Source organism: Bos grunniens, chromosome 14 (assembly GCF_055505025.1).
Source record: "Bos grunniens cultivar Pamir isolate PY7600 chromosome 14, Bosgru_T2T1.0, whole genome shotgun sequence".
In the NCBI taxonomy this organism is placed as follows: domain Eukaryota; kingdom Metazoa; phylum Chordata; class Mammalia; order Artiodactyla; family Bovidae; genus Bos; species Bos grunniens.
In genome coordinates, this window is record NC_141178.1 from 57,132,447 (window position 1) to 57,158,844 (window position 26,398).

Below are 26,398 nucleotides of genomic sequence, written 5' to 3' on the forward strand. Positions count from 1 at the left end.
GAGCGAACAGCTGGGTGGGGACGGCCGCGCGGCTAGAGGTGTTGGGCGCCAGAGAGAGGTGGGGAGGGCCGCGGCAGGGGCGGCGGGAGCGGGGCGGGGCCGGGGCGGGCCTGGGGGCGGGGCCGCGGAGCGGGATGCGCCACAGCGCCCCCTGGCTGCGTGCTCCCCGCTGGGCCCCGTGGCCGCCTCAGGCTCGGGCTCGCCGGCCCCTTTGTGTGCGTCGCGCCGCGGCCAGGAGAGCGCGGCCCGGGGCCCAGCCACGTTCTCCTGGTCCTTCTCCGCTCCACCCTCCTCCGGCCCCCGGCCTCGAGCGTTCGCCATTGGGCCGCCAGCAACCCGCGTCCCGCCGCGCACCCCACCCCGCCGGGCCCGGGGCGCTCACCGCCCCCCTCTACACACCACACCACACACACACCGCCCTGTCCCCCTCTCCGGTCCTCCCCACCCTATTCCAGGCCTCCAAGGTGGAGAAAATAAACTCCAAGCAGAGCAACTCAGAGACTTCAATAAAACGCCCAGGACCTAGAGCCCGAGCGCGTGTGCCGGGCGGCGAGGGGCGCGGGAGGCGGGGAGGGGGGCGCGGGCGGGGGGACAATGAGCGCATGAAGTTACCTGCCCGGCGGCGGAGCGGGCTGCGCGCTCGGCGCCGACGGGTGCGCGCCGCGGCTTGGGGGAGAGTTGAGCGCTTTTCCCCCCTCTTTTTTTTTTCTTTCTTTCTTTTTTTTTTTTTTTTTCTCCTCTTCTTCTTAAACAAACCACAAACGGATGTGAGGGAAGGAAGGTGTTTCTTTTACTCCTGAGTCCAGACACCTCTCTCTGTTCCGTCTAAGCTTGTTTTGCTGGACACTTTTTTTTTTTTTTTAAGGCACAGAAAAGGAGTTTGCTTGATGTGAGAGTGAAATGGACGTAAGATTTTATCCACCTCCAGCCCAGCCCGCCGCTGCGCCCGACGCGCCCTGTTTGGGACCCTCTCCCTGCCTGGACCCCTACTATTGCAACAAGGTGAACGCTCTGCTTTTGTTTCCGCCGCGTTCTGGCTGCTCGGTCCCGGGAGGGGGGCGGCGGCAGGCCCGCCGGCCGGCCGCGGAGGCCGGTCTCCCGGGCGCGCTCGGCTCGCAGCCCCGCGGCTGCCGGGGCGTGCGCTCGGGGAGTCAGTTTTGCGGAGCAGCTGCCGGCTTTACCCTGCACCGCGATAGTGCGGAAAGTGACGCGCTTTGCTCCATCGTTCCCTTCCCGCTGATCGCGATTCAGTAGTCCTGCCTAGGGTTGCCGCGGGCGCTGGGGGGAAAAAAATTAAGAAAGAACAGCAGAATACTTTGGGGGTGTGTCTGGGGTCCCGGAACGCAGGCGGAGAGTGAGAGAATTCCGTTGATTTTCTCGTTTCCCCTTCTCCCTCCTTCGTTCCTGTGCGGGCTGCGGGGGCTCGTGGTACCGCTTCCCGGCCCAGAATTAGTTGCCAGGGGAGCCGCTGGGAGTCAGGGTGCCGGGGACCCGGAGAAGCCCTCCGCCCGGGAACGGCGCTCCGCAACTCTTTTGTTTTCCCGAAGCCGATCGGCGGTAGAGCCCAGTATCCGGGCTCGGATCTGCAGGCCGGGGTGCCACGGGAGCGCGGGGTCCCGGGGACAGCTCCCGCCCGGAGGTGCGCGCAGAAACCGCGAGTTTGTTAGGAACTGGGCGGGCGCGCCGCGTTCACGTTCGGAGCAGCAGCACTCGGCGCGGGACGCGAGCAGGTCCTGGACTGGACTGTACCCGAAGCCCGGGGACCCCAGGTGCTCAGGCCGCGGGGTCCGGGGCGAAGCCGGCCGGGAGGGTGAGCGGGGCTTCTGCGGAGCTCCGCTTGTCCCAAGGATGGAACAGTCTGGGGATACATAGGAAGGGGGCGACTCCTGCGCTTTCCCGAACTCTCACCTCCCGGAGGGAGGACGCGTGGGGCACCGAGTCCGAGAGCAGCCGCAGGGCCACGGCTGTCCTCGCCTCGGGCTTTTTGGACATGTCTAAACAGTCCTGCCCGGTGAAACGTGGCGGGGAGAATTGAGTTCTCTGCGACTCTGGGGGAGCGGTTTAGACGCCCAGCTCCCGCTCGGTGGACACCGTGCCTCTGCCAGCAATCCCGCGTCGGCCCCTCGGTGAATTCCACTGGATAGAGCGTTGGGACTGGTAACATTTGCCCGGTGGCGAGTCATCATCAAGCAGCTATTTTACGTGAGCCGGAGGTATTTAGCGCGTTTCACCCTCAGCCCCGGGGCCCCAGCACGCTGCAGACTCGCAACTCAGAGTCTTGGTCAATCCAGGCGCGCGCCCGCGCGCATGCACACACACACACTCACACACACACACACTCACACACACACACACTCACACACACACGCACTCACACTCCAGACACCCTCCAGACACACACCCCACAGAGCTGTGAGTTATAGCATCCCGTGGAGAAGTTCCCTGATGCCCTGTGTATACAATGTGTAAGACCAACGTGCGTGTGTTGATGTCTAGGCAAGTTAGAAACCAGAGGAGTCTAGTCTTGGACAAGGTAGAAAGGCTTTTCATCCCGCAGGAAGCATCTCTGTAGCTAGGGACAAGTTGGAGGGTAAGGGAACTTTGACCAGAGAAGTTTCTGTGATGAAGTTTCATTATTTGTTGGTAACATAGCTCTTTTACTCTAAAGTCTGGTTTGCCTTAATAAGGAGGTGTTTTGTGTTTGTAATATTTTATTTTTGCTTATAACACGTCTACTAACAAAAATAATAGAAAGGTAGCAGCATTCTTGATAGTAAAGACCTATTCCGCAGTATTAATTGGAACCAAAAGGTCAGAAACATTTTGTCACTGAAACTGGACAAATCTTATTAAGTTTATCTGTGATTTTATAATGTCTTAGATACACATTTCACTCGTCATTCTAGTGATAGGAGGGTCAGATTTAATTTGAAAGTTAAATGCTTTGGAAAATCAAGAATTGCTCCAATATATTAAATCATTTTCCAATTAAGTGCTTTAAATAATTTTAGTGGGTTGTACTGTGCATTGAATAAATTAATTTAGAAAGTCTTCAGAATTTTTTTTTACTAGCTCATTGAAGTTCCTTTTAAGTCATCCAGTGTACGGGGAGCAAACTGTTCTTTTTAAATGCAAATCAGCCACCCTTTCTATAGACTGGATGCAAGTCTTCTATTTTACTTATTCAGGGAATAATGGATTTTTAAAGATACACAGTCATAAGATACACTTTTCATAGTAGGAAGAGACTTCATGGAAATGTTTGCCTCAGGATGTCTGCTCCTGCCCTTCTCTGGGTAGCAGTCTATCAACTATGTTTGTCACTCATTCTTGATTATATTTCGTGTACTGAGTAGATTTGCTAGGCCCCAGAAAGCCCCGGCACTAATGTTTTCTACTCCACCGTGATTAGCATTGGCACAAAATTTCTGTCCGGTTCCACAGTTTGAGCTGCTTACAGTGTAGTCAGCCAGCATTCATTTTTGCAGTGACTCAAGTAGATTTGCTGGGATCTAAAAGGTGGACAGAAGTTTGAAAGAGGTGAAATAATCTTTATCTACATTAGTAAAAACAAGTTAGCTCTGACTCCCCCCAAAGAGAGAAGACTGCAAAGTAAACCTTGTCTCTTTCAGAGGTGTCACTAGTGTGTAGTTGATTACAAGAAACAGTCACTTTGTCAGGCTATTTGTTTTCAGTAGGATGATAAGATCATAAATTACTAATTGTCTTTATTTGAAATCTGTCGACACTTTACTAAAGTCAGTGTGCTAAATCCCAGCGGAACCAGTATCTTTCTGTGCTTCAGCACCACACACTGTGACTAGACTTTCTCCAGTGACATTATTTTTTTCAATGTCAGGAGAGACCCTAATCCAGAAAATGAATATCCTCTTCCTGGAGCTTTTCTAAACTAAAACGAGGTTGTTTTACTTTGCTGACATTCTCCAGCACTGCTGCTCTATAGATTGCCAAAACACTACTTATATTGTTCAGTTAATAAACTCTGGAGGAGCAATTTTTTGGAAAACAGTTTAATTTAGTATCGCTCTGTTGCAAGAACACATTAGGTTATGAGCACATCATCATACAAAGTGGCCTCCATTTTCACGTAACCCATTGAGGGAGAAAAGTGAGAACAATGCATCGATGTTAGTTATGGCAACTGTGCGAAGCATCTCTTCTTATACAAACAGCCAGAACTGGATGGCATGTTGCTGTATATAGGTCAGCCTTTGAAATAGCAGTGTAACTCATAGACTGGACAGGAACCAGTAGGCTCAAAGTAACACTGTTTACCTCTGGCAACTTAAAGCATGGCTTTGTTTGAGACATTGAGAGATGGGTACCATACTGGAGTTTCATCTAATGAAGGCTATTTTAAGTAACATTGTATCCCTTAATTGAACTGAATGTTACCAAAAGAAATTGGATTATAGGCACTCCCAATTGGAGCTTAGTAGTAAAATAGAGTCCTCTTTTTTGTTCTAGTTGAAGATGTCAGAACATTAGTTTAAATATATACCCACAGAGTAATAACAGTTCCTTTCAGTTTCTAGTGCAGTGTCATTTCTGAAGATTGTTTTCACTGATTTTATGCTAAATTGGGACGAAGAAGTGGCACTTTTTCATTTCTGCAATGATGTGATGTGTTCAGTTATTGCTCAGTATCTGCCCACATAAGGAGTAGTAATACAATTATGTTATGACATGGCTAATGACAGGGATGCTGACCTCTGCCAGCAGTGGGAGAGGAAATAATGGTCTTTACTGTTCTCAGCGGTTGCTTTTGTGGAATCAGGCCCTGAATCTTTCTTTGACTGATTTAGACCCAAGGAAGTTCATAACACAAACCCATGCTTAATACTGGCTATATACAGAGTGAAAAATAATGGGCGTTTGGAATATTGGGCTTTTGTCATTGAAATGAGGAAGGAAAATGTATCATCTTTTCACATAAACACAGGAGGAAGAACCTGTTTGTGATGAACTCTGACTTAAAATGTCAGGGCTAACATTAAACATTTGATGACTTCTGAGGAAAACAAGATTCATTTTCATCTCTGCAGAATCTCCTTCGAGCTTATTTTCCTGTTTAGAGTATTATGTGTTTTCTTGAATGTGGCAAAACTCACCCTTCCTAAAATACAGGATTTGCAAGCACATTATGATGGAGTCATTATTTCTGCTTTAATACATGTAAGAAAAAGGAGGAGGGGAGAGAGGAGGGAGGGGAGGACTATAAGCAATTTAGAGCATCATGCTTGATTAGTTCCCTCCCTACCCCCAGAACTTCTAGGACTTTGGGAAATTCATAGTCAATACTTTGAACATCATTAGTGTAATTAAAAACTCCCATGGGAGTTTTATTAAGCTGGCATCTTTCGTAAGTTTTGAGGTCTTTAAATATGTTTTAAATAAATTTATAGGCAAGAGCTTTGAGCCAAGCAATCATATGGTTTTGGCCACTAAGTCAGATGTCATACAAAAACCTCAAATGTAGCTATTAATATCTTGATTTTGTGAGATATCTCAGTGTCATAAACTCCAATTTTAAATGTCTATGCAAAAATTTTAGTTTTGAGCTTTGGAGCTCATAATGTTATTTTTAAAATAGTTTACATTATTTACTATTCTCACATTTTACCATTTATTTTAAAGTTACTGAGTGATGATATTAAGGAGCATTTTGATATTTCTCTTAGCTGGGAAAACCAAACTAATATTTAAATATTATCTCATCAGCTGCTTATTGTTGTTTTTTTAAGTGACATGATTGCAAGGGGCTTAGAACAGAGAAAAATGTAAGGCACTTGAATCTGAAAGAAGTAGGGAAAGTTCCAAGTTAACAGTGGTTTTCTTAGGACCAGAATGGGTCTCAAATGTTGGTTTTGGTGTGTGGGGCTATTTCTTGTGGTCGTATTTTTTTGTGTGATGGGCTCAATTCAAGAAAGGGATAGGTTAGGGGACTGGGGCTATGGGCATAGAGGAAATCTTACCACGAAGGATGACTTATTCTCGTGCTTTCCAACATTTTGCTAACTTACTAGAAAGTTGAAAAAGACCCTGGGGATATTTCTCAATTACTGGAGATCCTCCTGTCTTGATGGAAGCCTACCCTCAGCAACTGGTCTGTCTGTGTGTCTGGTGCCTCCTCCCTCCCTCCTCCTCATCCCCTTCCCAAACACCCGCAATCCTGGAACAACTCCCCCTCCCCTGCTTTTCTCCTTCCCAGTCTGGGTCTGAACGTGGAAGGTCTATGTTTTCTCACCTGAACTTGCTCTGCTCAGATCCTTGGCTCACCATTGTGTTCATCTTGGCCACCTTTGGTGCTTGTCTTCATTGTCATCATTGCCATCATAGCCATGTTGGCAAGTCCATCCTTCTCCCAGTACTTGACCTTTCTTGGGCACAGAAATTGGAAACTTCTAGTCCGTAGGCCCAGGTCCACTTCCTAAAGTCCTCAACTAGGCTGCTATCCTTTTCCCCAGCTGAGTGAATGACCTAGGGTCATAGAATAATAGACTAAGAAAACAGATGTGATCCTGAGAGGAAAGCCATGGTGGGTATTTCTAAGCTCTCACTGTTCCTTTCTTCCAGCACATTTTAAGCACAGTGTATCTAGAGCTTGGGATCAGCTCCTTGAATATCCCTTATCAGTGAGAAATCTTAATTTAGACTCTAAAATAGTATGTAAGTGGGACTATGATCTTCTGATCTTTAGTTGCACATGGTAAGTTAGGTAGTTACATTTATAGTGATTATATGGGTTGGCATGTTTATGTGTTCTCATCAGAATATACATAGATAACTAAGATTGGAATAGTTGGAAATGAAGAACCTATTTAATCACTTTTAGGTAACTTGTCATCCTACATCTTAGCTTATCCAAAGGTGAATCTCAAGGTTTCTGAGAAGTCATAAGGTAGAATATTTAACTTATATTTCAAGGAAAAGTAATATACTACTTATCATGACTCGATGAACTGTTATGAACAATTGCATTTTTAAAATATTGGATCAACTGTTTAAGATAAAACTTACGTTGTATACAGCCAAATATAAGAATCTAACATGTATATCTTTGGGAGAAAACAACATTGTGATACACCATAATTATAAATACTGTGGGCCCCAAAGACATAGCTATAATCTTGGCTGCAAGAAGCTTCCCCATGAAGCATCTGAATATATGAAAGCTGCCTTGTTTAATTGAATTTAAACAAAATTTTAACATGGGAATGTTTACTTTTACCAATCTTAAAGATAGTTTCTTTTTTCTTATTTATTTCGATTTTCATGTTATTAATATACATCAGCTTTCCACGGGCTTCCCAGGTGGTGCAGTGGTAAAGAATCCACCAGCAATGTAGAAGATGCTGCTTCAGTGCCTGGGTTGGGAAGATCCCCTGGAGAAGGAAATGGCAACCCACTCCAATAATCTTGCCTGGAGAATCCTGTGGATGGAGGAGCCTGATGGACTAGTCTATGGGGTCGCAAAGAGTCAGACACAACTGAGCGTGCGTGCACGCAGCTCTCCATATATGCAGGTTCTGCACTGGCAAGTCATCCAACTTCAGATAGAAAATATTTGGGGGCGGTAGAGAATCCCAGAAAGTTTCAGAAAGTGAAACTTGAATTTGCTGCACACCAGCAGCAACTATTTACATATCATTTACATAGTGCCTACAGCTATTAGCATAGCATTTACATTGTTTTAGGCATTATAAGTAATCCAGAGATGATTTAAAGTAACGGAGGATGTGTGTAGGTTACATGCAAATACTGTATCACTTTATATAAGGACTTGAGAGACTTCAGATTTTGGTATCCGAGGGGAATCCTGGGCCCAGGCCCCTGAGGAGGCCCAAGAACAACTATTATTCAGTTGATCATTTTCTTTGAAGATGCACTTCCCAGAATCAGATAGCCTGTGGTCTCCAAGGGTTGACAGGACCAGCAGTAGATAGTGAGTTGTGTTAAATGGACTGTCCTGCTAGGAAAGCAGCCCACCAAGATGCTACAGCTTACATCTACCCTAATGAAGTGGAGCATTTTTTTTGTTTTAAACCATGCATGCCAAGTTTCATCCTAAAGAGTAATTTCTCATTAAAAACAGTTGAGTTATAAACTGCTTAGAAATGTGGTTTATAATGGAAGTGCCAACAGACTGTTAATTATAGCAGTTCTTCCATAATACTTTGAGACATGGAATTCACATTAACCTGAAATGAGTCTTTCCTGGTTATAACATGTTCCTCCCTATAGCATTCATTTTGAAAATGGGAACGTTATATTGCTCTGTGCCTGGATGCAGCAAAAAGATCAGAGGAGGGGTGATGCCAAAGAGAACCCCCCTGTTTTATCAAGAGGTATCAATATTTCCCTAGATCTCTTTATTTGATCTACAGCGAGAGTTTGCCTAACTTTTAAAATCTATCTTCAGATTTCCATTGTATTTATGAAACATCATCACTGATTTATTTTTATGCTAACAAAGGTCATGAAACCCATGTCACTCTCAATGCTTTTCTGTTTGTCCATTTTTCACTTTGGAGTTTTTAATGGTTCAGCTTTAGCCAAGTATTTATTGTTTTTCATTCTTGAGTTATGTGCTTTTATGAAGCTGTTTTGAAAGGACTCCTAAATAAACTAGTGCTATGGTTCGTTGATAAGAAGCTTTGCTAGTGGCCAAGAAAATATAAAGTGTTTTGAGTTACTATGTGGGCTTATAAGTTACATGTATCTGATCCACAGTTACAACACCATCAGTTGCTGCATGAACACTTTTCCATTCAAGTCTTTGAGCCCCTCTCTGGAAGTCAGTTACCTGGTAGAGAAATTGGCCTGCGCACATACACGTGCATGTGCGTGTGTGTATGTGTTGGGTGAGCACGTGTTTTACTGTGTTTCACATTGTCCTGGATATATTTCTTCCCATAAATGCAGGAGAGTTTACCGCAAGTGGCAGAATCAGTGTGTACAACAACAAAGGCAATCATACTAGCTAGCAGGAATGCCTCATTACCACTCCTTTTTAAGAAACTTAGCCGTATTTCACATGTGACACTTTTTCACAATGATAGGGCTTTAATTGGGCAAATTATACCTTAATAAGACTAAAGAACTGAATCTTTTCTGAGGAAAGCCCTAGGCCTCACTGAAGAAAAGACTTGCTGAAGATTTCACATAAAACCTGGGCTCTTGAACCTATGTTGACTTACCCCCTAGGCAAAATAAATATAACCCTGAAAGGATATGGTTCCCTCCACTTGTTTCCCATTCTGTTTAGAAGCCTGACTCTGTTCTATGTCTGGTAAAAGTTCTGATACCTAAAAACCTTTCATCCACCTGTGTCCCAATCTTGCCTGCATCCACTAGAGGAAATAACTTATGTTTGTATCAAGGCACCCTTTTGAGCCTCAAGGAGTCAACAGAGGTAGATTATTTTGAAACCATGTGAGAAAAGATGTTCAAAAATTCAAGCCATGGTAGACCTTAGAAAAATACTGCATTCTCAGCCCATTTCTTCTATTTCTGCTACCTTAGTGGAATGACGTTTTCTCCCAAAGTCATAGATTAGTGATTCTTTCAGGAAAGGAGCGAAAGGAATAACCTTTCTAGCGGGTCAGAGGTGAATTGGGGAAAATGAGGTGTGTGTCTGTACAGACTGTAATCTCCATCTCTCAGATATTGATAAGCCCCCAGGGAGTGTCTTTTTCGCTTTCTGCATTGTGAGTCAGTGCACCTAATGAGAGATGTTAGGATGGAATCTGTTATCTATGGGGCAGTGTAGGGAGATAAAATAAAGTTGAGAATGCCTGCTCCAGAGGGAAATGACCTCTTGTAGTTCCTGACTTCAGGGGACTAAGCTTGCCCCTCACTCCCTTCCTCTGATATATGGGCCAGAGATGGGCAATATAATATGCAAGATTAATTAAACAATGGACCAACTGGATCTAAAGATAGTCCAATTACACTGAAAGCATGTCTGCACACCACCTGATATTCTTAAGTCCTTTAACTCAATTAAATGGTTAATTTGAAAAATGATGGGTAAAGTGTTATATGCATTGGCATCTCCAAGCTCTTGTAAAAAACTAACTCTTTCCTTCTACACCAATATGCCTTCACCTAAAATGCCAGGAACAATTGTATAAAGAGAAATGTTAATAATAAAGAGGCAGGATAACCTTTCAACAAAAAGTATATTTTATCATTTGGCAGATGCAGTCATGAACATTAATCATAGAAACCTGCAGATAGTAGAAGCTTAATATCAAAGCTAATGATTTATTTTATGTTAATGACTTTCTGCCAGGGCATAAAAGACTGTTCATAATGGACTCTCTGCACGGTGTTCAGTTACTAAGGCTGATGGGATAATCTTTTTCTCTCTCCAAATTAAGCTTTTTGAAATACATTATGCCGTTATTTTTCAAGGTAACTCCAAAATTTACTGCAAAACTAATCTTTTAAGAACTGATTAAAGAAATAAAGAAGAAGAAAAATCCCAAAGCAGCTTTTCTAGTTCTTGAACAGTTTGACTTAAAGAGAGAAAGTTTGCATGTATGCTAATATCCCTGAACTTGGAATGCCAAACAGTTTTCAAGTCAGCCTTTGGTGACAAGGTCTGCCTTTTGGAGATTCAGTTCCCATAAGTACATTCCCCAACAGAACCTGTTTTCATCGATTACTGGCCAATAATGAACTGAATGGTAGTAAAACCTGGAGTTGTGCACTGGGAAGTTTTAAAAATTATGTTTACAGCTAGTTATAACCAACATTATATTTCAATAAGAGATAATTTGCCTACTAAAGTTCACATAATGTGCTAATCATGTCTAGTGGTTAATAAAGGCCTCCCACCTCACTCCCCTGATGGCTATAAAAGGCTATTATATTCATGGCAACAGTTCAGGTACAGCTGCTGTGTGTTAATAATGTAGCATTGTCCCACTAATCAACACAGCAAAGGTCAGCACCCCTAAGCACCTAAACTACCTATTCTCTCTCCAAAATATTTATTGACACCCTAAAAGATTATCTGACCTGAAGTTTTCCTTAACTTAGAATTAGTTAATTCCACACCAAGCTAATTGGGTGATAAAGGTTTTGTAACCTAAGCTAGGTTGTGGAGGAGATGAATATAGATTCATACTAATCTCCCATAAACATGTTTCCCTTTCTGAAGTCATTGACTGAATTAGTGTGAGGTTGTTAGAGCCATGAACCCCTTTATAATTAAGTAAATGTGTTCCAAAGGGAGACTGTTTTCAGATTTTACATGTTATTTGAAGAGACGTTTGGAAGAAAAACAACTTTTCAATAACCAGAAGCTTTTAAAGTAAACAGAGCGAATCGGAAAACGAGAAGGGATATTTAAAGTCTAAACAGACAGGAATCTGTGTTAGTTTATAGACCTGATCCAGTAGTGAAATATTATTTGCTTAATTGTTCTTTTGGCATAGGGAAGCAATAAGAGTAAAAGCTTCTTAAACCATATTTTCTGCACACAAAGAACATATTCACGTGGGATTTCCATTTTGCTAGAAAATCGCACAAATCAATAAGCCAGCACTTATCTGCATTAAAATTAGGCAGACAACAGTTTACAGGCATAGTGATAGTGTAGTTCTCTTGATACCCTTGGTTACTGTTTCAGATAATCCTTGCCTTTGTGTCCTCAGCAGCCAAAATGTTAAGTGAACAAGATCTCCTTTTCTCATCTTGTATTATTGTCTTCTGTTTTCTGTTACTCATTTGGATAGCTTTGTTTGTGTGCGTGTGTGAAAGTGTCTTCTTCCTTGAGGACTTGAGAACCTTAAATGTTTTCAGAAAAGAAAAAGAAATGAAACTCAACTGTGTTTCCATCACCAGGAGAAACGTGAAAGGCGATCTGTGGGAGGAGCCTCTGTGTAGCACATAATGTAGGACGATACATTTGTCATGCTTTAAATATATAATGCCTACAATGAAATATGTACAGGCACAGTTGTGATCTATGAAGTCCCTGGCTCCAGTGCCATTGTTTGTAGTCTCTACGGTTGTCATACATTGTTCTTTGCACATCATACCCTTACAGCAGAATTTGACACAATTTCTAGCTTTCCGTCCTGCACCATTTTTGTTGCACAATATACACGAGTTTGACAGGGTGTGTGGAGGAAAATTCTGGCAAGCAATTGATATTTTGAAGTGGCAAGCGTTTCAGCAGCTGCTTGCTTGTGAAAAAGGAATGATAAGATATACTGTATTGTTAGTTTCAGGGAAAGCATTAAGGTTTAAGCTCTGTAAAAATGTACACATTATTCGTCAGTGGTGAAGCAAGTCTTTTATGTTTTTAGAGCTTAGCTCGCTGGCTGATGTGAACTAGAATGACATTGGTCAGTAAATGAATAGGAGTACTTTGAATTTGAACTGCTGCCAATTTTGCACCAACAAAGGAACTGACAAAAGAAAGATTTTATGTGAAATGCAAAGCACACGCGATGTTTTGGGGGCGGGGAAAGGGAAGGAGGGAGAGAGGAAAAAAAAAAAAAAAAACACTCACACCAGAGAATATTCTTTAATACCTACTTGCAAAGATATCAAATAGTTAAAACGCATCCATTTTTCATGGCTCATCAGCTCCAACCTAAGCTGTTTTATCTAATGTTCTTTAAAAACCTGTTGTGTACACATAGGCTTCTAGAATCTGTTCATATGGAATTTAGAGTGTTTTCCAAAATATCACACAGTGGCCTGAAGGCCTGTTGGCAGAATATCAGAGTTGCCCATGCTGGAGTCCCCAGCTCTCTCTCTCTCTCTCTCTGGTAGTGGGAAATTGTAGTTTAATCAGTTATGGCACTTTCAGTGTGTAACGTTCATTAGCAAGGCAATTTGTCATGACTGCTAATGGTCAGAATGCATCTGCTCTCTCGGTTACAGAGCGTGATAAGTAAAAAGACAAATATTTCAATACCTGATAGTATTAACTTGTTTCAAATTTATAATCCAAGGTTAGTTGCTCAAAACAGACACAGCAGCCGATTAACAAGCATCCTGTATTCAATTTTAGTGGGCCCTGTTTTTATGGATTTATGACTTTAAAGCAAACTAATGTGCTATTACGAAGGGCACAGTCTTTGATTAGATGTTCAACAGAAACTAAGTTATGAGCAGAGTACCTTCTGGGTTCGTCTGTAGAGAATTTATGTGCATAATATTTTCTGTGGAGTGCTATAAATTGAAAGCTTTAATGCACGCAGTGTTTCTGACATGCCAAATATTCTTCTTTATAATTAAAAAAATGTCACTTTCCTATTGGTTTATAAACTGGTCAGTCACTTTTCAAGTGAGATAGATACCTGATCTCTTTGAAAAGTTTGAAAATTCTAGTAAAAAGCTTCAGAATGAATTAGAAACGTCACAGCTCTTCCCAGAACTCTGCTTTATAAGATCATTGTTCATTGTTCTACACAGGAAAAGTTAAAAGATTCCCCCCCGCCCAGTTGAAAAGGCTAGAAATTGTTATGTATCTCTTATTTTCTAGATATTACATCACATTGCTTGCTATACAAAATCTTGACACATTTTCATTTTTAATGAAAGCCCATAAAATACAGAGCATAATGATTTCTTAGAAACTGAACCCAATCTTGGTTAAAAAAAAAAAAAAAGAAAATCGTTCTTGCTAGTAACAAAAGCTGTTACTGTTTAAGTTCCTGTTGAGCGGTTAGTTGGTACGCTTCGCTGAATGTTGTCAAAAAGGCTTTCCTCATGATTGACAACCCGGCAGGAATGTGAATGGAGATTTTAATTGCGTATCATGTGTGCATATCAGAGCGAGTGAATTCATGACTCTGCTTAGCTCCACATCTCTGCAGGTCAGCTGTGCCAAAAAAATGCTCTTTTATGTGCAATATCTCCAAAGAGAAAGGTGTATGTGTACTGAAGTCATTCGTTATTCATTTCTGAAGTAAAGCACTTGTGTTCCCTTAGCCTTGGAGTTTGAAAATGGAACAGAAATCCATTTGGAGATTTCTTTCTTTTACTCTTTGCACTTATACTTGGATGATGTAAATTCTTTTCTGTTACAAGTTGGGAAAAGTGCCAGAACATATTTTTCTTATGGCACTTGTTATATGAAGTGTGTTTATCTTTTTTCTTTTTCCCTAAGGAGTACTTTGAAAAGAGAAAAAAAAAAATGTAAGCCGATGGAAAAATTTACTGAGGTCAATTGCCTCTCTCTAACTTGAAATCTTTAGAAAAAAAAATTTTGGGGGGTGGTTAGTGGAGGGAAGAGAAGTAAGGCTATGTATCTGAGAGGGGGAGGGACCATGAAGCTGTATCTGAATTTTGGTTAAGAAGAGCAAGAATACAGTGTTTATGGTAAAATGACATGAATGAATATATGAATGTTCAGTTCTTAGAAAAATAACTCCTAGACTGAGAACTTAAAGGTCAAAGTTTCATTTCTGCTATCACCTCTTTGCCAAGATGTAACAGTGGTGATAAACTATTTATCTTAGTTAGCTGTCTAAATCTAACACATGTGAAATCCTTGGAATCAAACTTACTGTGTGAGGTAACTGGCTACAGTCACCCCAGATTGATCAGGAACTCAAAGTAAAAACAAAACACTCAGCAATGGATATGCTATATATAAAATTTTTCATTTGATGTGATGTGAAAATTTGGCACTTGGGTTGTAAATTTAACACCTACCTACTTTTCTGTGTCATTTTGAATGGGTGAGAAAAAGATTAGTGCCAGGGTCATTTTAAATATAATCCTAGTAATAAGTAGGGTCCTGTTGAAAAGATGGTGACTTTATAGCCATAGGATATCCCATGGGGCCGTAACTTTATTCTAGGCTTATTGTGTTATCCCAACACATTTTAGAAGGTGTCAAATTGCAGGCTGATGACTCAGCCTTTAGTATAGAAGGCCGTGGGGTTCCACTGTGGCTCAGAGGTAAAGAACCCACCTGCTAATATAGGAGACACAAGTTTGATCCCTGGGTTGGGAAAATCACCTGGAGAAGGAAATGGCAACCCACATCAGTTTTCTTGCCTGGGAAATCCCATGGACAGAGGAGCCTAATGGGCTACAGTCCATGGGGTCGCAGGGTCGGGACTTAGCAACTAAATAGCAACAATAGTAGGCAGTACAGGGTTATGGCTCTGGGAAGACACTGCTGTACCTTTAAAAGGCTAAAGAAGAAAACTTATTTTAAAAAATTTAGCTTTATCTACGGGGTGACATTTTTCTAATGTTATGGAAAACTATTTTGTACTTTATATTGAGAGCTCGGGCAGGAAAAATCTATTTACAAAATGAAAAAAAGTACTCAGCTGAATGCATTTCACTTTTAAAGATGATATTCTGGTAATGAACTTTATCAAGCAGAGAACATTGCAGTAAAAGTATTAAAGTAGTTCCTATTTGGGTTGCCTCACTTAAGGCTGTGTCACTGTTTCCATTATAACTTCTTATTTTCAGGTAGCTCTAATGCAGTCCCCACACAGATATTTGCACAGGGATGAGATGAGGATATTCTCGCCTAAGAAGCAGACTTTTTTTTTTTTTTTTTGGACTACACTTGTAAAGAAGCTGTAGGCTTTGTTAATAAGGCACACTTAATTCATTTTTAGAAATGAAAAGCATTTACTGAACACCCAACTGTGTGCTGAGCCTTAGGCTGAGTGTTCCAGGGGCGGAGACAGGCACAAAGATCAGTAAGTACTGGACTCTGCCTCTGTGTGACTAGCCAAGAGAGGAATGCAAATAACTGTGGCCCAGCTCTAGTGTAACTGATGTGATGCGGATGGAGTCTGTAGTCAAAGTGCTGGTGGTATAGAAGGAGTACTAATGGATTGAAGTTCAGGAAATCCCCGTTGCTTCCTGGAGGAAATGGCATTTTAATTGGCCTTAGAAATCATGCAGCGAGAGGGGGAAAGGGACTCCTATATTTTGAACTATTTTTTAGACTTCCTACCTCTTTTCAAAATGACTTGAGGCAACTAAAAAAAAAAAAAGGCCAACACCTACCTTAAGGCTATTAGTATTAATGCAGATTATGGTAGCCAGAAAAAAAAGATGCCACGTGTTTCTTAGCTCAGGTGTGATCCCTATCTGTGCTTAGTCGCTAAGTCATGTCTGACTCTTGGTGACCCCGTGGTCTGCAACCTGCCTGGCTGCTCTGTCTTTCAGATTTTTCAAGCAAGAATACTGGAGTGAGTTGTCATTTCTTCCTTTTCTTCCTTCCCAACTTGGGGATTGAACCCGTATCTCCCACATTGGCAGGCGGATTCTTTGCCACTGAGCCACCTGGGAAGCCCAGATTACCCCAATAATCAGACATTAAGTTTGGCTCTTGCTCATTCATGGAGCAAAAAATGGAAACCCACTGAGTGACAGAATGCTGATTATTTGAGAGACTTGTGAACCCTAATCATTCATAAGTTTTCCTCTCATGAAAGACTGCAAAAGACATCAAATGAGGAAATAGATGGAGGTGTGACATCACAGGATGTCTGAGGCCCCACCCAATATGGTGCCTGAGTTGAGGCTGAGGTGTCGATAGTGAGAAATATGGGCCTAAGGAGGAGAGCTTCACTCCCAGGCAAACAGGAATTGCTTCGCAAGTCAGGCAGGTAACGGTTGCCACGTGAGAGAGGGTTGGGAGCAGTTGGGGTGGAATTCAGGTTCTTCCTGAAAGTGAACTCATGCTCAGCGCTTATAGGAATGTACCAGAGAAAACTGCCTGGAGAGGGAGTTCTGTGGTAAAATGAACCTTAAGATATTCACCTATTTTTTTGAAGACTTTGTCTCAGTTACGATGAATAAGCTTTTTTTAGTGACTTCCCAGGTGGCGCTTGTGGTAAAGAATCCACCTGAATACATTTGAATCAGTTCTAATGAGATGGATGAAACTGGAACCTATTATACAGAGTGAAGTAAGCCAGAAAGAAAAACACCAATACAGTATACTAACGCATATATATGGAATTTAGAAAGATGGTAACAATAACCCTGTGTACGAGACAGCAAAAGAGACACTGATATATAGATCAATCTTATGGACTCTGTGGGAGAGGGAGAGGGTGGGGAGATTTGGGAGAATGGCATTGAAACATGTATAATATCATGTATGAAATGAGAAAAAAAAAAAAAAAAGAATCCACCTGCCAATGCAGGAGACAGACACGGGTTCGATCCCTGGTTTGGGAAGATCCCCTGGAGGAGAGCGTGGCAACTGACTCCAGTATTCTTGCCTGGGGAATCCCATGGACAGAGGAGCTTGGTGGGCTACAGTCCATACGGTCTCAAAGAGTTGGGACACAACTGAAGTGACTTAGCACGAAAGCTTTTAGAGGCTTTATATGTCGGCCAAAAGATTCAGTTATATTAAATGTAACTTCTTGAGAGACACGCTAGAGTCTTATAGTCTACCTGCAAGTTCTTTTTTAAATTGATCATCCTGATAATTAGAAATTAATATGAATGTTTTGCTTTGTGTGTAGTTGCAGAAATGCACCGGCTGACTTAACTTCTAAAATTAGTAGTCGCTTTGCTGAGATTTCTTGTTTAGTGACAGATAGGCACACAATTATAAGTAAACTGGGAAAATACAGTGAAGTGTCCAAACATATTCAGAAATGTCTTTCAGCAGTTTTAAAGGGATCTCACAGTCTTCAAGTAGTTTTTCTACTGAGATACATTAATGGAATTACACCCTGAGGGGGTGGAGGAAGACTCCAGAAGTTCCTGTGAAATCTACGGAGTTATTAGAAGGATGATGCTTCATCTTTAAGAAATATGTAAATTTTATAATATTTTCCATATCACATTCCTTGTCTGTTTTCATGTTAGTATAATACTTTAAATGACTTACAGTTGAGTCCACTCTGTTCCAGAAACCAAGTCTCTGTTATTCTAAAGTTCTGCTGCCTTCATGTATCACTCTTTGCTCTTAGGGTTATGAATTTGGGGAGCATGAAATAGCATAACAGTCTTTCATTCTTATTAAGAAATAGACTGGAGGCCTTGTACAAGCTGATTTTGTTAGGTTATCTCTCTCCCAGAGATCAGAATATTTTGTTCACTCTTAATTCTCTTTCTGACTTCCACTAATTCTGTTTTTGATAAGAAAGCTTGACAAAGTATTTGATCTTGGTTTCAAATGGAAAGCAGTGTGGCTAGGGCTCAATCATTGTTGGTCCCGTGGGCATAGTGACCTTATGCTTAAAGGGAGGGAATGGGAAAGAGGGAGGAATAGCCCATGGTCGGGAAGATACTCTGGAGAAGGGCATGGCAAACCACTCCAGTTTCTTGCCTGGAGAATCCCATGGACAAAGGAGCCTGGTGGGCTGCAAGTCCATAGGGTCACAAAGAGTCGGACACAACCGAAGCAACTTCGCACGCACGAACGCAGACAGAAGAGAATGGTCCTGGAGTTCCTGGCAAAACCTGAGTATACTTAGTGATGGGAAAGGTGGTCAAATGTGGTACTATGCTGTTAGACATTAGTACATAGCCTCACCTGAGAAGAATTTGGAAAATTCAAGAAAAGAAAAGGATCATGAAGAATTGAATGGTTATGGTGATGATTTAGGGTGCATCAGGATGGAGCAAGACCTATAACATAACAGATGGCTGAAGTTTGAGTTCCTTTTTGCCCATCCTCCTTCCTTCCATTTCAGAGAATTTGTAAGATGACTGACATTATTTTCAAGATTCCTTTAGACTTACATTGTTTTACTTGTTTTCTCATCTGCCTAAAATGGGCTTCTGTTTTGGGGCATCCATCCTTGCCTGCCTTCTCCATCATCATTAGGATCCCCTTCTTGGAAAACAATAGTTCTAGTTACACAGGACAACATGGATAGATTTTACGTGTGTATGCAAGGTTTCAACAAATACTGATCTACTTGATGTCCACAGCATAGCATTAAGTCAGGCTTGGTTTGTTCATTTTCCTTAAATTCATTTAAGTCTTAACCTCACTTTGAAATGAGTTCTTTGTAAACCAGTCAGGCATATGTAAATAACAGCTATTCTCTTTAATGACAAAAATGTGTGTTTTCTTCTAGAAACTTCATTTAGGCAGATGAGCATTTTAGCTGTTTCACTTATCCGAATCAAGGAGCTTTTCCCTTATTTAACGTCCTTTTGAAGTTTTATCTGAAATGGTAGGCCAGGGGAATGAATACATGTCTGCAGTTTACACACAGTTATTTGCAAGGTCCTGTAAAAGTGGAACAAAAAAGTAATGAAGAAGCAGATTCCTTATATTCAGTTCCATTGCCTATTTCACCATGGGTTTCAGAGCCCATGCCACAGGCTTGCTATAGACCCAGCTTCCCACTATATGGCATTTCCAAATACTGGTTATTTTATTCACTAAATATTTTCCAAGTGGTTACTATGCACCACAAACTGTGCTTAATGGTAGGAATAGAAAAAAAAATTGTCACTTAACAGAGGTAATAATCTTAGATGTGATATGAATAATCCTATTAATAGAAGATGGGTGAGGTGAGAACCAAATAGACAACTTTCATATTTGACCTCGGCGCTATTCATATTAAGTGCTGAACATCCCTATGTTCATTCACGCATTTCCCTTCCCTCCTCCTTTTCCTAATTTTAGTCCAGATGGTTTGACTGAGGGTAGACCCAACATTCCTTGCCTGTTCTCAAGTCTTGCTATGAGAGCAACTGATAGCCTGTGGGATACGATAACCTGGTAACTTAAGCCAATAGTGATTGTTTCTGAAGTAGCCCAAGGAATGAATTTTTTAAAATTGAAATTCTAATCTTACAAATATTTAAATCTTTGGAAATGTAAACTATCTTTCAGAAATAAAGAACAAGATTTATGTGCAATTCTTTTTTTTTTTTTTAATCAGGGCTTTAAATGAGCTGAAATCAGTTGTTTAGTATTATCCAATACTACTTTTATATTTGAAGTTGCTTTTAAGTTCAGGGAGCATTTTTTTGAAATGGTGAACTAATCAATGTTCATTTAGTTCAGGTTCATCATAATGGATTTCCAAAGATAAACACTACTGTGTACTGAAAATGATTTTTCTGACAAATACTGCATATTCTAGGAGACAGTCATTGCAAAATTGCTTACAATATAATTCTGTGAATCTCGTATTTTCTTAACCATCTCATTCCTTACCCTTATATGGTATGGAAGCAGACTGCAATTACGCTTTCACAATTACTTTATTATATGGGTTGAAATATACTCCTGAAGCTCTTATTACCTTTTCCATACACCGTTTGCACAGACCTGCTGATGGCTGTCAGCCGTGCTTGCCTGGGACAATCAGCCATTCTTGGTGGTTGTGTTTGAATTCAGCACCACAAATAGAAAGCACCTCTCTCTGCTTGCCAATGAATTTTTAATGTTCGAGCATTTATAATAATTCAAAGGGCTTCATTATAACCACTTGCAGAATTAGGCATGTGTGTTTTAGGATGTCGGGATATTTATTTGTGGTCTTTGTCAAAAAGAAAGAGAAACAAAGACACACGATATCATAGTGTGTGTTTGTGTCTGTGGCAACAACCTCAGCATCATATCACCCGATGTTAGAGCTCCTTTTTCCTGAGAGGGGTTGTTTAAGATTTTCTACTTCAAATAATTCACTCAAAAGCTCTTTTCTCAGTAATTGCATTTTAGGGGGAAAAAAGACGCAACTCTACTCTATGTCTTTAAATGGAAACTGGAATGCCATGTATTCAAATATGGAATACATTTACATTTAATGACAAAATCAAGAACCTTTCTTTTACATTACAAAGAGAAATGTTCGCCTTAAAAAAAATGAAAGCCAGTTCTTAGGGTCTTTGAGAGTTATCCAAAAGGAGATTTGGTTGACTTTGAGAGCCATATGGTACGGTCTGTTACCATCTTCAGTGAAGTTTTTCTTTATCATTTTATTTCACTCCCAAACTTTACTTACATTAGAACAACTACATTAGGCCATCTTTTCTAAAGTTATGACATTTAAAATATATATACTAGGAAATAGTTAAAATATAATCACCTTATGTGTTTCCTGCTGTCAAATGCCACCATAGACTGATTGCTTCCCTCTCTGAAAAAATTAGAGAGATTTGAGCCAAATGCTGATACTCTATGGGCATGTGTGTTCATTTAAGTCTATAATGTCAAGTGTTCAGGAATACTCAGGTAACTGATTATATGCCTGGATTTTATTCAGTGATTACATTTATCAGTATAGTTTTTGAAATAACATAATTGTTCACTTATTTGGTACTAAACCATTTGATGTCTGTCTTCCAGGTAACCTCTTACATAATTCTGATGATTAGTAATGGTGATGAAATGAGTTGAATAAATGGTCTGTTTATAGCTTAATGTGGTAGAAAGGAGATGGACAAGGAATTCCAGGATGTAGATGCTAATTAAAGAGCTAACCACTCGGTGTGGGATACGTTACTAACGTCTCATCTTTTCTCCAAAACAAGGAGCTCCATCATCTGCAATATTCTTTCCTGCCTAAAATGTCAGGGATATCTGCTGATTTGTTACACAGTAAAGTCTATAATGGACTTCCTCAATGGCTCAGTGGTATAGAATCCACCTGCCAATTCAAGAGACAGGGATTCATCCTTGGGTCAGGAAGATCCCCTGGAGAAGGAAATGGCAAGCCAGTGCAAGTATTCTTGCCTAGGAAATCCCATGAACAGAGGAGCCTGGTGGGCTTCAAGTCCATGGGGTCACAAAAGAGTTGGACACAACTCACCAAATAAACTACAATAGCAACAAATTCTATAATATGAAGAGATTCTGTGACTAAAAGCAACCGGAGGCCTTTTTATCAGAGACATCAAACTTACAAACTTGATGGTGTTGTCCTTCATAACATACCATGAGGATTCATTAAAATCTGATCAGTTTAATAACTAAACAACACAACACAGTGAGTTTCCATTCAGCAGACCTTAGAGCTAACTTTGAACATGGTTTTAACCAGTTCCAACTTGACATCTTAGGAAAATGTCACTTTTTAAAAACTGAGGTTTCTTTTAAAAAAACTGAACCATCTGGGCTCAATGGGAACTTGAGTCTATTAAAGTGGGAAACTGACAAGCGTTTCTCTGATGCTTCATTGTATTAATAGGGTAAGTTAGGAAACGCATTTGATAATCACAGGCCAAGGAATCCCAGAGAGTTGGGAATGGTTGCTCAGATGGTAAAGAATCTGCCTGCAATTCGGGAGTCCTGAGTTTGATCTCTGATTCGGGAAGTTCCCCTGGAGAAGGGAATGGTAACCCACTCCAATTTCTTGCCTGGGGAACTCCATGGACAGAGGAGCCTGTCAGACCCTGCATGGGGTCACAAAGAGTCGGGCAAGACTGAGTGACTAACACTTTCACTTTCTTTCAGAGGTTTAGCTCAACCTGAGTGAGCATTGACATCTATAGTCAGGGGTCTTGCTGAGCTCAGTTTCTTGCCTGGCTCACACAGGCTTATTATCATCATTGTTATAGTTCTTATATCACTGGGACAAATCCTAGCTTTGCTGTTGTAGACTCCTTGAAAGTTCCTATTTTAAGTGGAGAGTGTGCAGGCTATCCAAATGGGCCTGCCTGCTATCAGTCTGCTCTCTCTTTAACCAATAAATTATCAGCAAGATTTAAGAAGGCAGAGTTCCTGACTTCAAGAAGTTTTTGGGTTGAAAAAGAAAAGAGTTTATACTTAAAAAATTAAACATTTGGAGAGAATAACATAAAAGGAAAATGTATTCTTAGGGCTCGATTTTCAGTCATCTTTAACCCTTTTGCTTCACATGTACAAGCCCATATTCTAGACTCTCAGATGCTGTACTTGAAGGAATGAGTAGGTCAATACCTTATAGACAAAAGTCTCAGGAAATTGAAAAAAACATTTTCTACAGCTCTCTTGGGCTGCCCTGGTGGCTCAGTCAATAAAGAATCCTCCTGCAATGCAGAAGACCCGTGTTTGATCCCTGGGTCGAGACGATCCCTTGGAAAGGGGAATGGCTACCTACTCCAGTATTCTTGCCTGGAGAATCCAATGGACAGAGGAGCCTGGCAGGCTACAGTCCATGGGGTAACAAAGAGTCGGACACAACTGAAGCAACTTAGCATGTACCTTAGCTGCAGTAAGGGGGGTGCATCTGTGCTGGTTGCTTCACGTGCTCTTTTTCTCTCAATGTGCCCCCTGACCAGATAGAGCCATCAGTAATTGACCTCAGCTAAGGCAAAGAAGAATTTTACACTTTGATCAAAATGAAGTAAACTGGAAAACTAAAATGTGCGTTGACAAACTGGTTTGACAACCAGTAGTTGAAGAAGTACCAAAGATAACTTTTATGTTTAAAAGACACATGGACACATACTAGTAAAGTCATATGTTCCTGAGATACAATGTTTACCTATTTTAAAACCCTTTAATTAGTTTATTTTCAATTCCTCAAGAAAGCACTAGAGCCTTTCAGTGTCAACCTGTCTAGCTATGCAGTCAAAGCCACAGCAGAAAGCAGAAATTGAGTAAGTGCTAACTGTGGATTTATTTGAATTTCATACATGGCTTTTCCCAGCAGCTCTAGTGTAGAACTGAAGAAGGAAATAGTAACCCACTCCAGTATTCTTGCTTGGAAAATTCCAAGGATAGAGGAGCCTGGCAGGCTACAGTCCATGGGGTCTCAAAGAGTTGGACACGACTGAGCGAATAACACACTGGTGTAGAATGTGCCCAAATAAGAATTCTAAGCAGGGAACTTTGTAGAGGCATCAGAGAACACTTAGGGCAAGTTTCTGTTCTTCTCTGGGCCTCAGTTTTCTCATCTGCAAAATAGAAGCAATAAGGACTCCTTGGGTGGTCCAATGGTTAAGACTCTGTGCTTCCAATGCAAGGGATGTGGGTTCGACCCCTAGTCAGGGAACTAAGATCCCGCATGCCATACCACATGTTGCAGTCAAAAAAAAAAAGCAAAAGTGAAACCATAATACTATTTCTTTTATAAAATTTATAGTAAGGATTAAATGATAGAGATTGTAAAACACCACCCTGCCAGCCTGGAACAGAAGTGTTCAATGAACATATATTGCTACCGCCTCAAAACTCACTCCGTCGGCATCAGCATGGCCAGAGGGCCTCATGTTGCTTGTAAACATCACTTCTGAAACTCATTAACTAGTCTCCTTTGGAGTACCTCAAACTGGTGTTGAAGCTGGCGGCACTGCTGTAAGATCACACAAGTGCCGTCACATGCGTGCACTTCTCCTCGTGGAGAAGAGGACTGTCCCAGACATGGCATCCTGTTAGGGACACCAGTCCTGAAGGTGCCAGCAGGCCTCCTGAACCCCAGGTGCTCCCCTACACGTGGCTCTGGGCACCTTCCAGCAAAGTCAGGTCCCAGAACAGAGGCTGACGACACAAGGGCTGCAGCTGGCCACAGTGAAACGTGTGTCTCAGCTGGGATGGTGCTTTAGCCTCATGCCCTGATACACTTGCTGAGATGAATGTATCCCATGAATAAACTGCCACATTAGGCCCTAAGAAGTCAGGCAAAGAAGTTCTAACCCAAGATGCCCCTAGAGTTGTACCAGTTGGGTACACCAGTTGGGTGCAGATGAATAGAACAGGAGGCCTTTCATGAAAAGAAGTGTTGCAAAGATACCAGTTACACACTTCGCCTGGCTCTTAGCTGTGTTTGCCCTGCCGTGGCCCCCGGAGGTGTCAACAAACCCACAAGGGTCGACAGGACACTCCTCCTCCTGTGATCTTCTGTGCCTTTCCCAATCTTTTTTATTTTCTCCGTAATTACCTCAAATGATATTATGACCATTATCTGCAAAGCGGGAGCCAGATTATCTTTGTTTTGGATTTCTAGTGGCGTTTTAATTTCTTAAATAAAGATTTGTAATTTGTGTGTGTGTGAGAGAGAGAGAATTTAGAGAACTATTTCTAAGATACTTTAGGGCAATCTGGGTTTCATTGTCACAGTTTGACTATTACACATTCCATGAAAGGTGAGAGGCACTCACTTTTATACCAGAGGAATGCACTCTGTGTGTGTGTTGTGACTTTCAGCTTTGGTATGAAGTTAGTAAAAAGTGAATAGACAAAAGTACAAGGAAGTTAAGATGGCTTAGTAATGACTTGCCTATTAGGGCTTGAACAAAAGCTCTCATACTCCTAATGTTAGGAGTGCTAATGGGTGTTAGAAAATTAAACTAATTAAAGTCATTTTTAAAACCACGTTTAGTCCATCTCACCAGGTGATAATAAGAGTGTGGAAGAGACATTACCATTCCATTTATACTTTTAAAGTAATTTGATAATGAGCAATTATCCTTTAATTGGTACTCTCCCTTATTGTTTTCAGGGCGTTTGTACATATATTTGAAATGTTTAACAATTCTTGGGGGCAGAGGGAGTTGGCGATCCCTTACATAGTAAAGGAAACTGAGGGTCAGAGCATTTAAGTGAAATATTTAAAATCATGTGGCTAGTAAATGACAGAATTGTGTGTGTGTGTGTGTGTGTGTGTGCGCATGCACGCTTAGCGGTGTCTGACTCTGCAGCCCCATGGACTGGGGCCAGGTCCCTCTGTCTATGGAATTTTCCAGGCAGGAATACTGGAGTGGCTTGCTATTTCCTATTCCAGGGGACTTTCTCAACCCAGGGATCGAACCTGTGTCTCTTGCATCTCCTACGTTGGCAAGTGGATTCTTTACCCCAGAGCCACCTGACCCAATAGGAATATACTAATAAGTGAGCTGATATAAATCCATCTCCAGACATCTACTCTATAGTCCACTGGTTCTGTTGAATTCCTGAAGTTAGGAGGTAACCAGCATGTCTGCCTAAACAGTCAAATCATGGTTCAGGGAGAACACTCAAGGAAATGCTAGTTTATTTCACCTTATGGAAGTCTTATTTTTAAAGAATGTGCAAGAATCTGCTTCTCTTTCATTATATTTAGTATAACTTTTCTTTCAGGGTATTCTTGGGAAAACTAACTACATGAAAAGTCAATAAGCTCCCCTTGAAGTAAATATTAGAAATCTTAAGTATATTCTTTTAATGTGCTAGACTATATCTCTGAAATATCTATGGAAAGCTAAAAAAAAATGACTTTTTGACTTTTAAAGTAAATATTTTCTTTATGTATGTAATTGCAAAATTAAATTATGCCCTAAAATGAGTGACCTCAATTACTTACCAAAACAAAAATTGACAAAACCATGGGAGGTACAATTATGATTAGATATAATTCCTACCCTTGGGCACTTAGAATATTATAGGCTGTATAAGATATTTGCATAATGAGGATATAAGTTAGTGATGGTTCTGTAAAAGAGATGCAAATGTTAGTAAATGGTGAATAATGGTATTCAG

The 26,398-nt window shown here is 41.2% G+C and overlaps 1 protein-coding gene across 4 annotated transcripts in view; it reads left to right on the forward strand.

Moving 5' to 3' along the window:
- The first annotated feature begins 624 nt into the window (after positions 1–624).
- TOX (thymocyte selection associated high mobility group box) overlaps positions 625–26,398 on the forward strand; it is a 311,030-nt gene continuing 285,256 nt past the window's right edge. For 2 of the 4 annotated variants that reach the window (XM_086336890.1, XM_086336891.1), the window contains exon 1: positions 625–1,002. In XM_086336890.1, coding sequence (XP_086193016.1) covers positions 901–1,002 — 102 coding nt within the window. In that variant the 5' untranslated portion in view covers positions 625–900. Of the gene's footprint in view, positions 1,003–1,252; positions 2,214–26,398 lie in introns of those variants that run through there. The other 2 variants (XM_086336894.1, XM_086336893.1) reach the window with 2 other exon arrangements.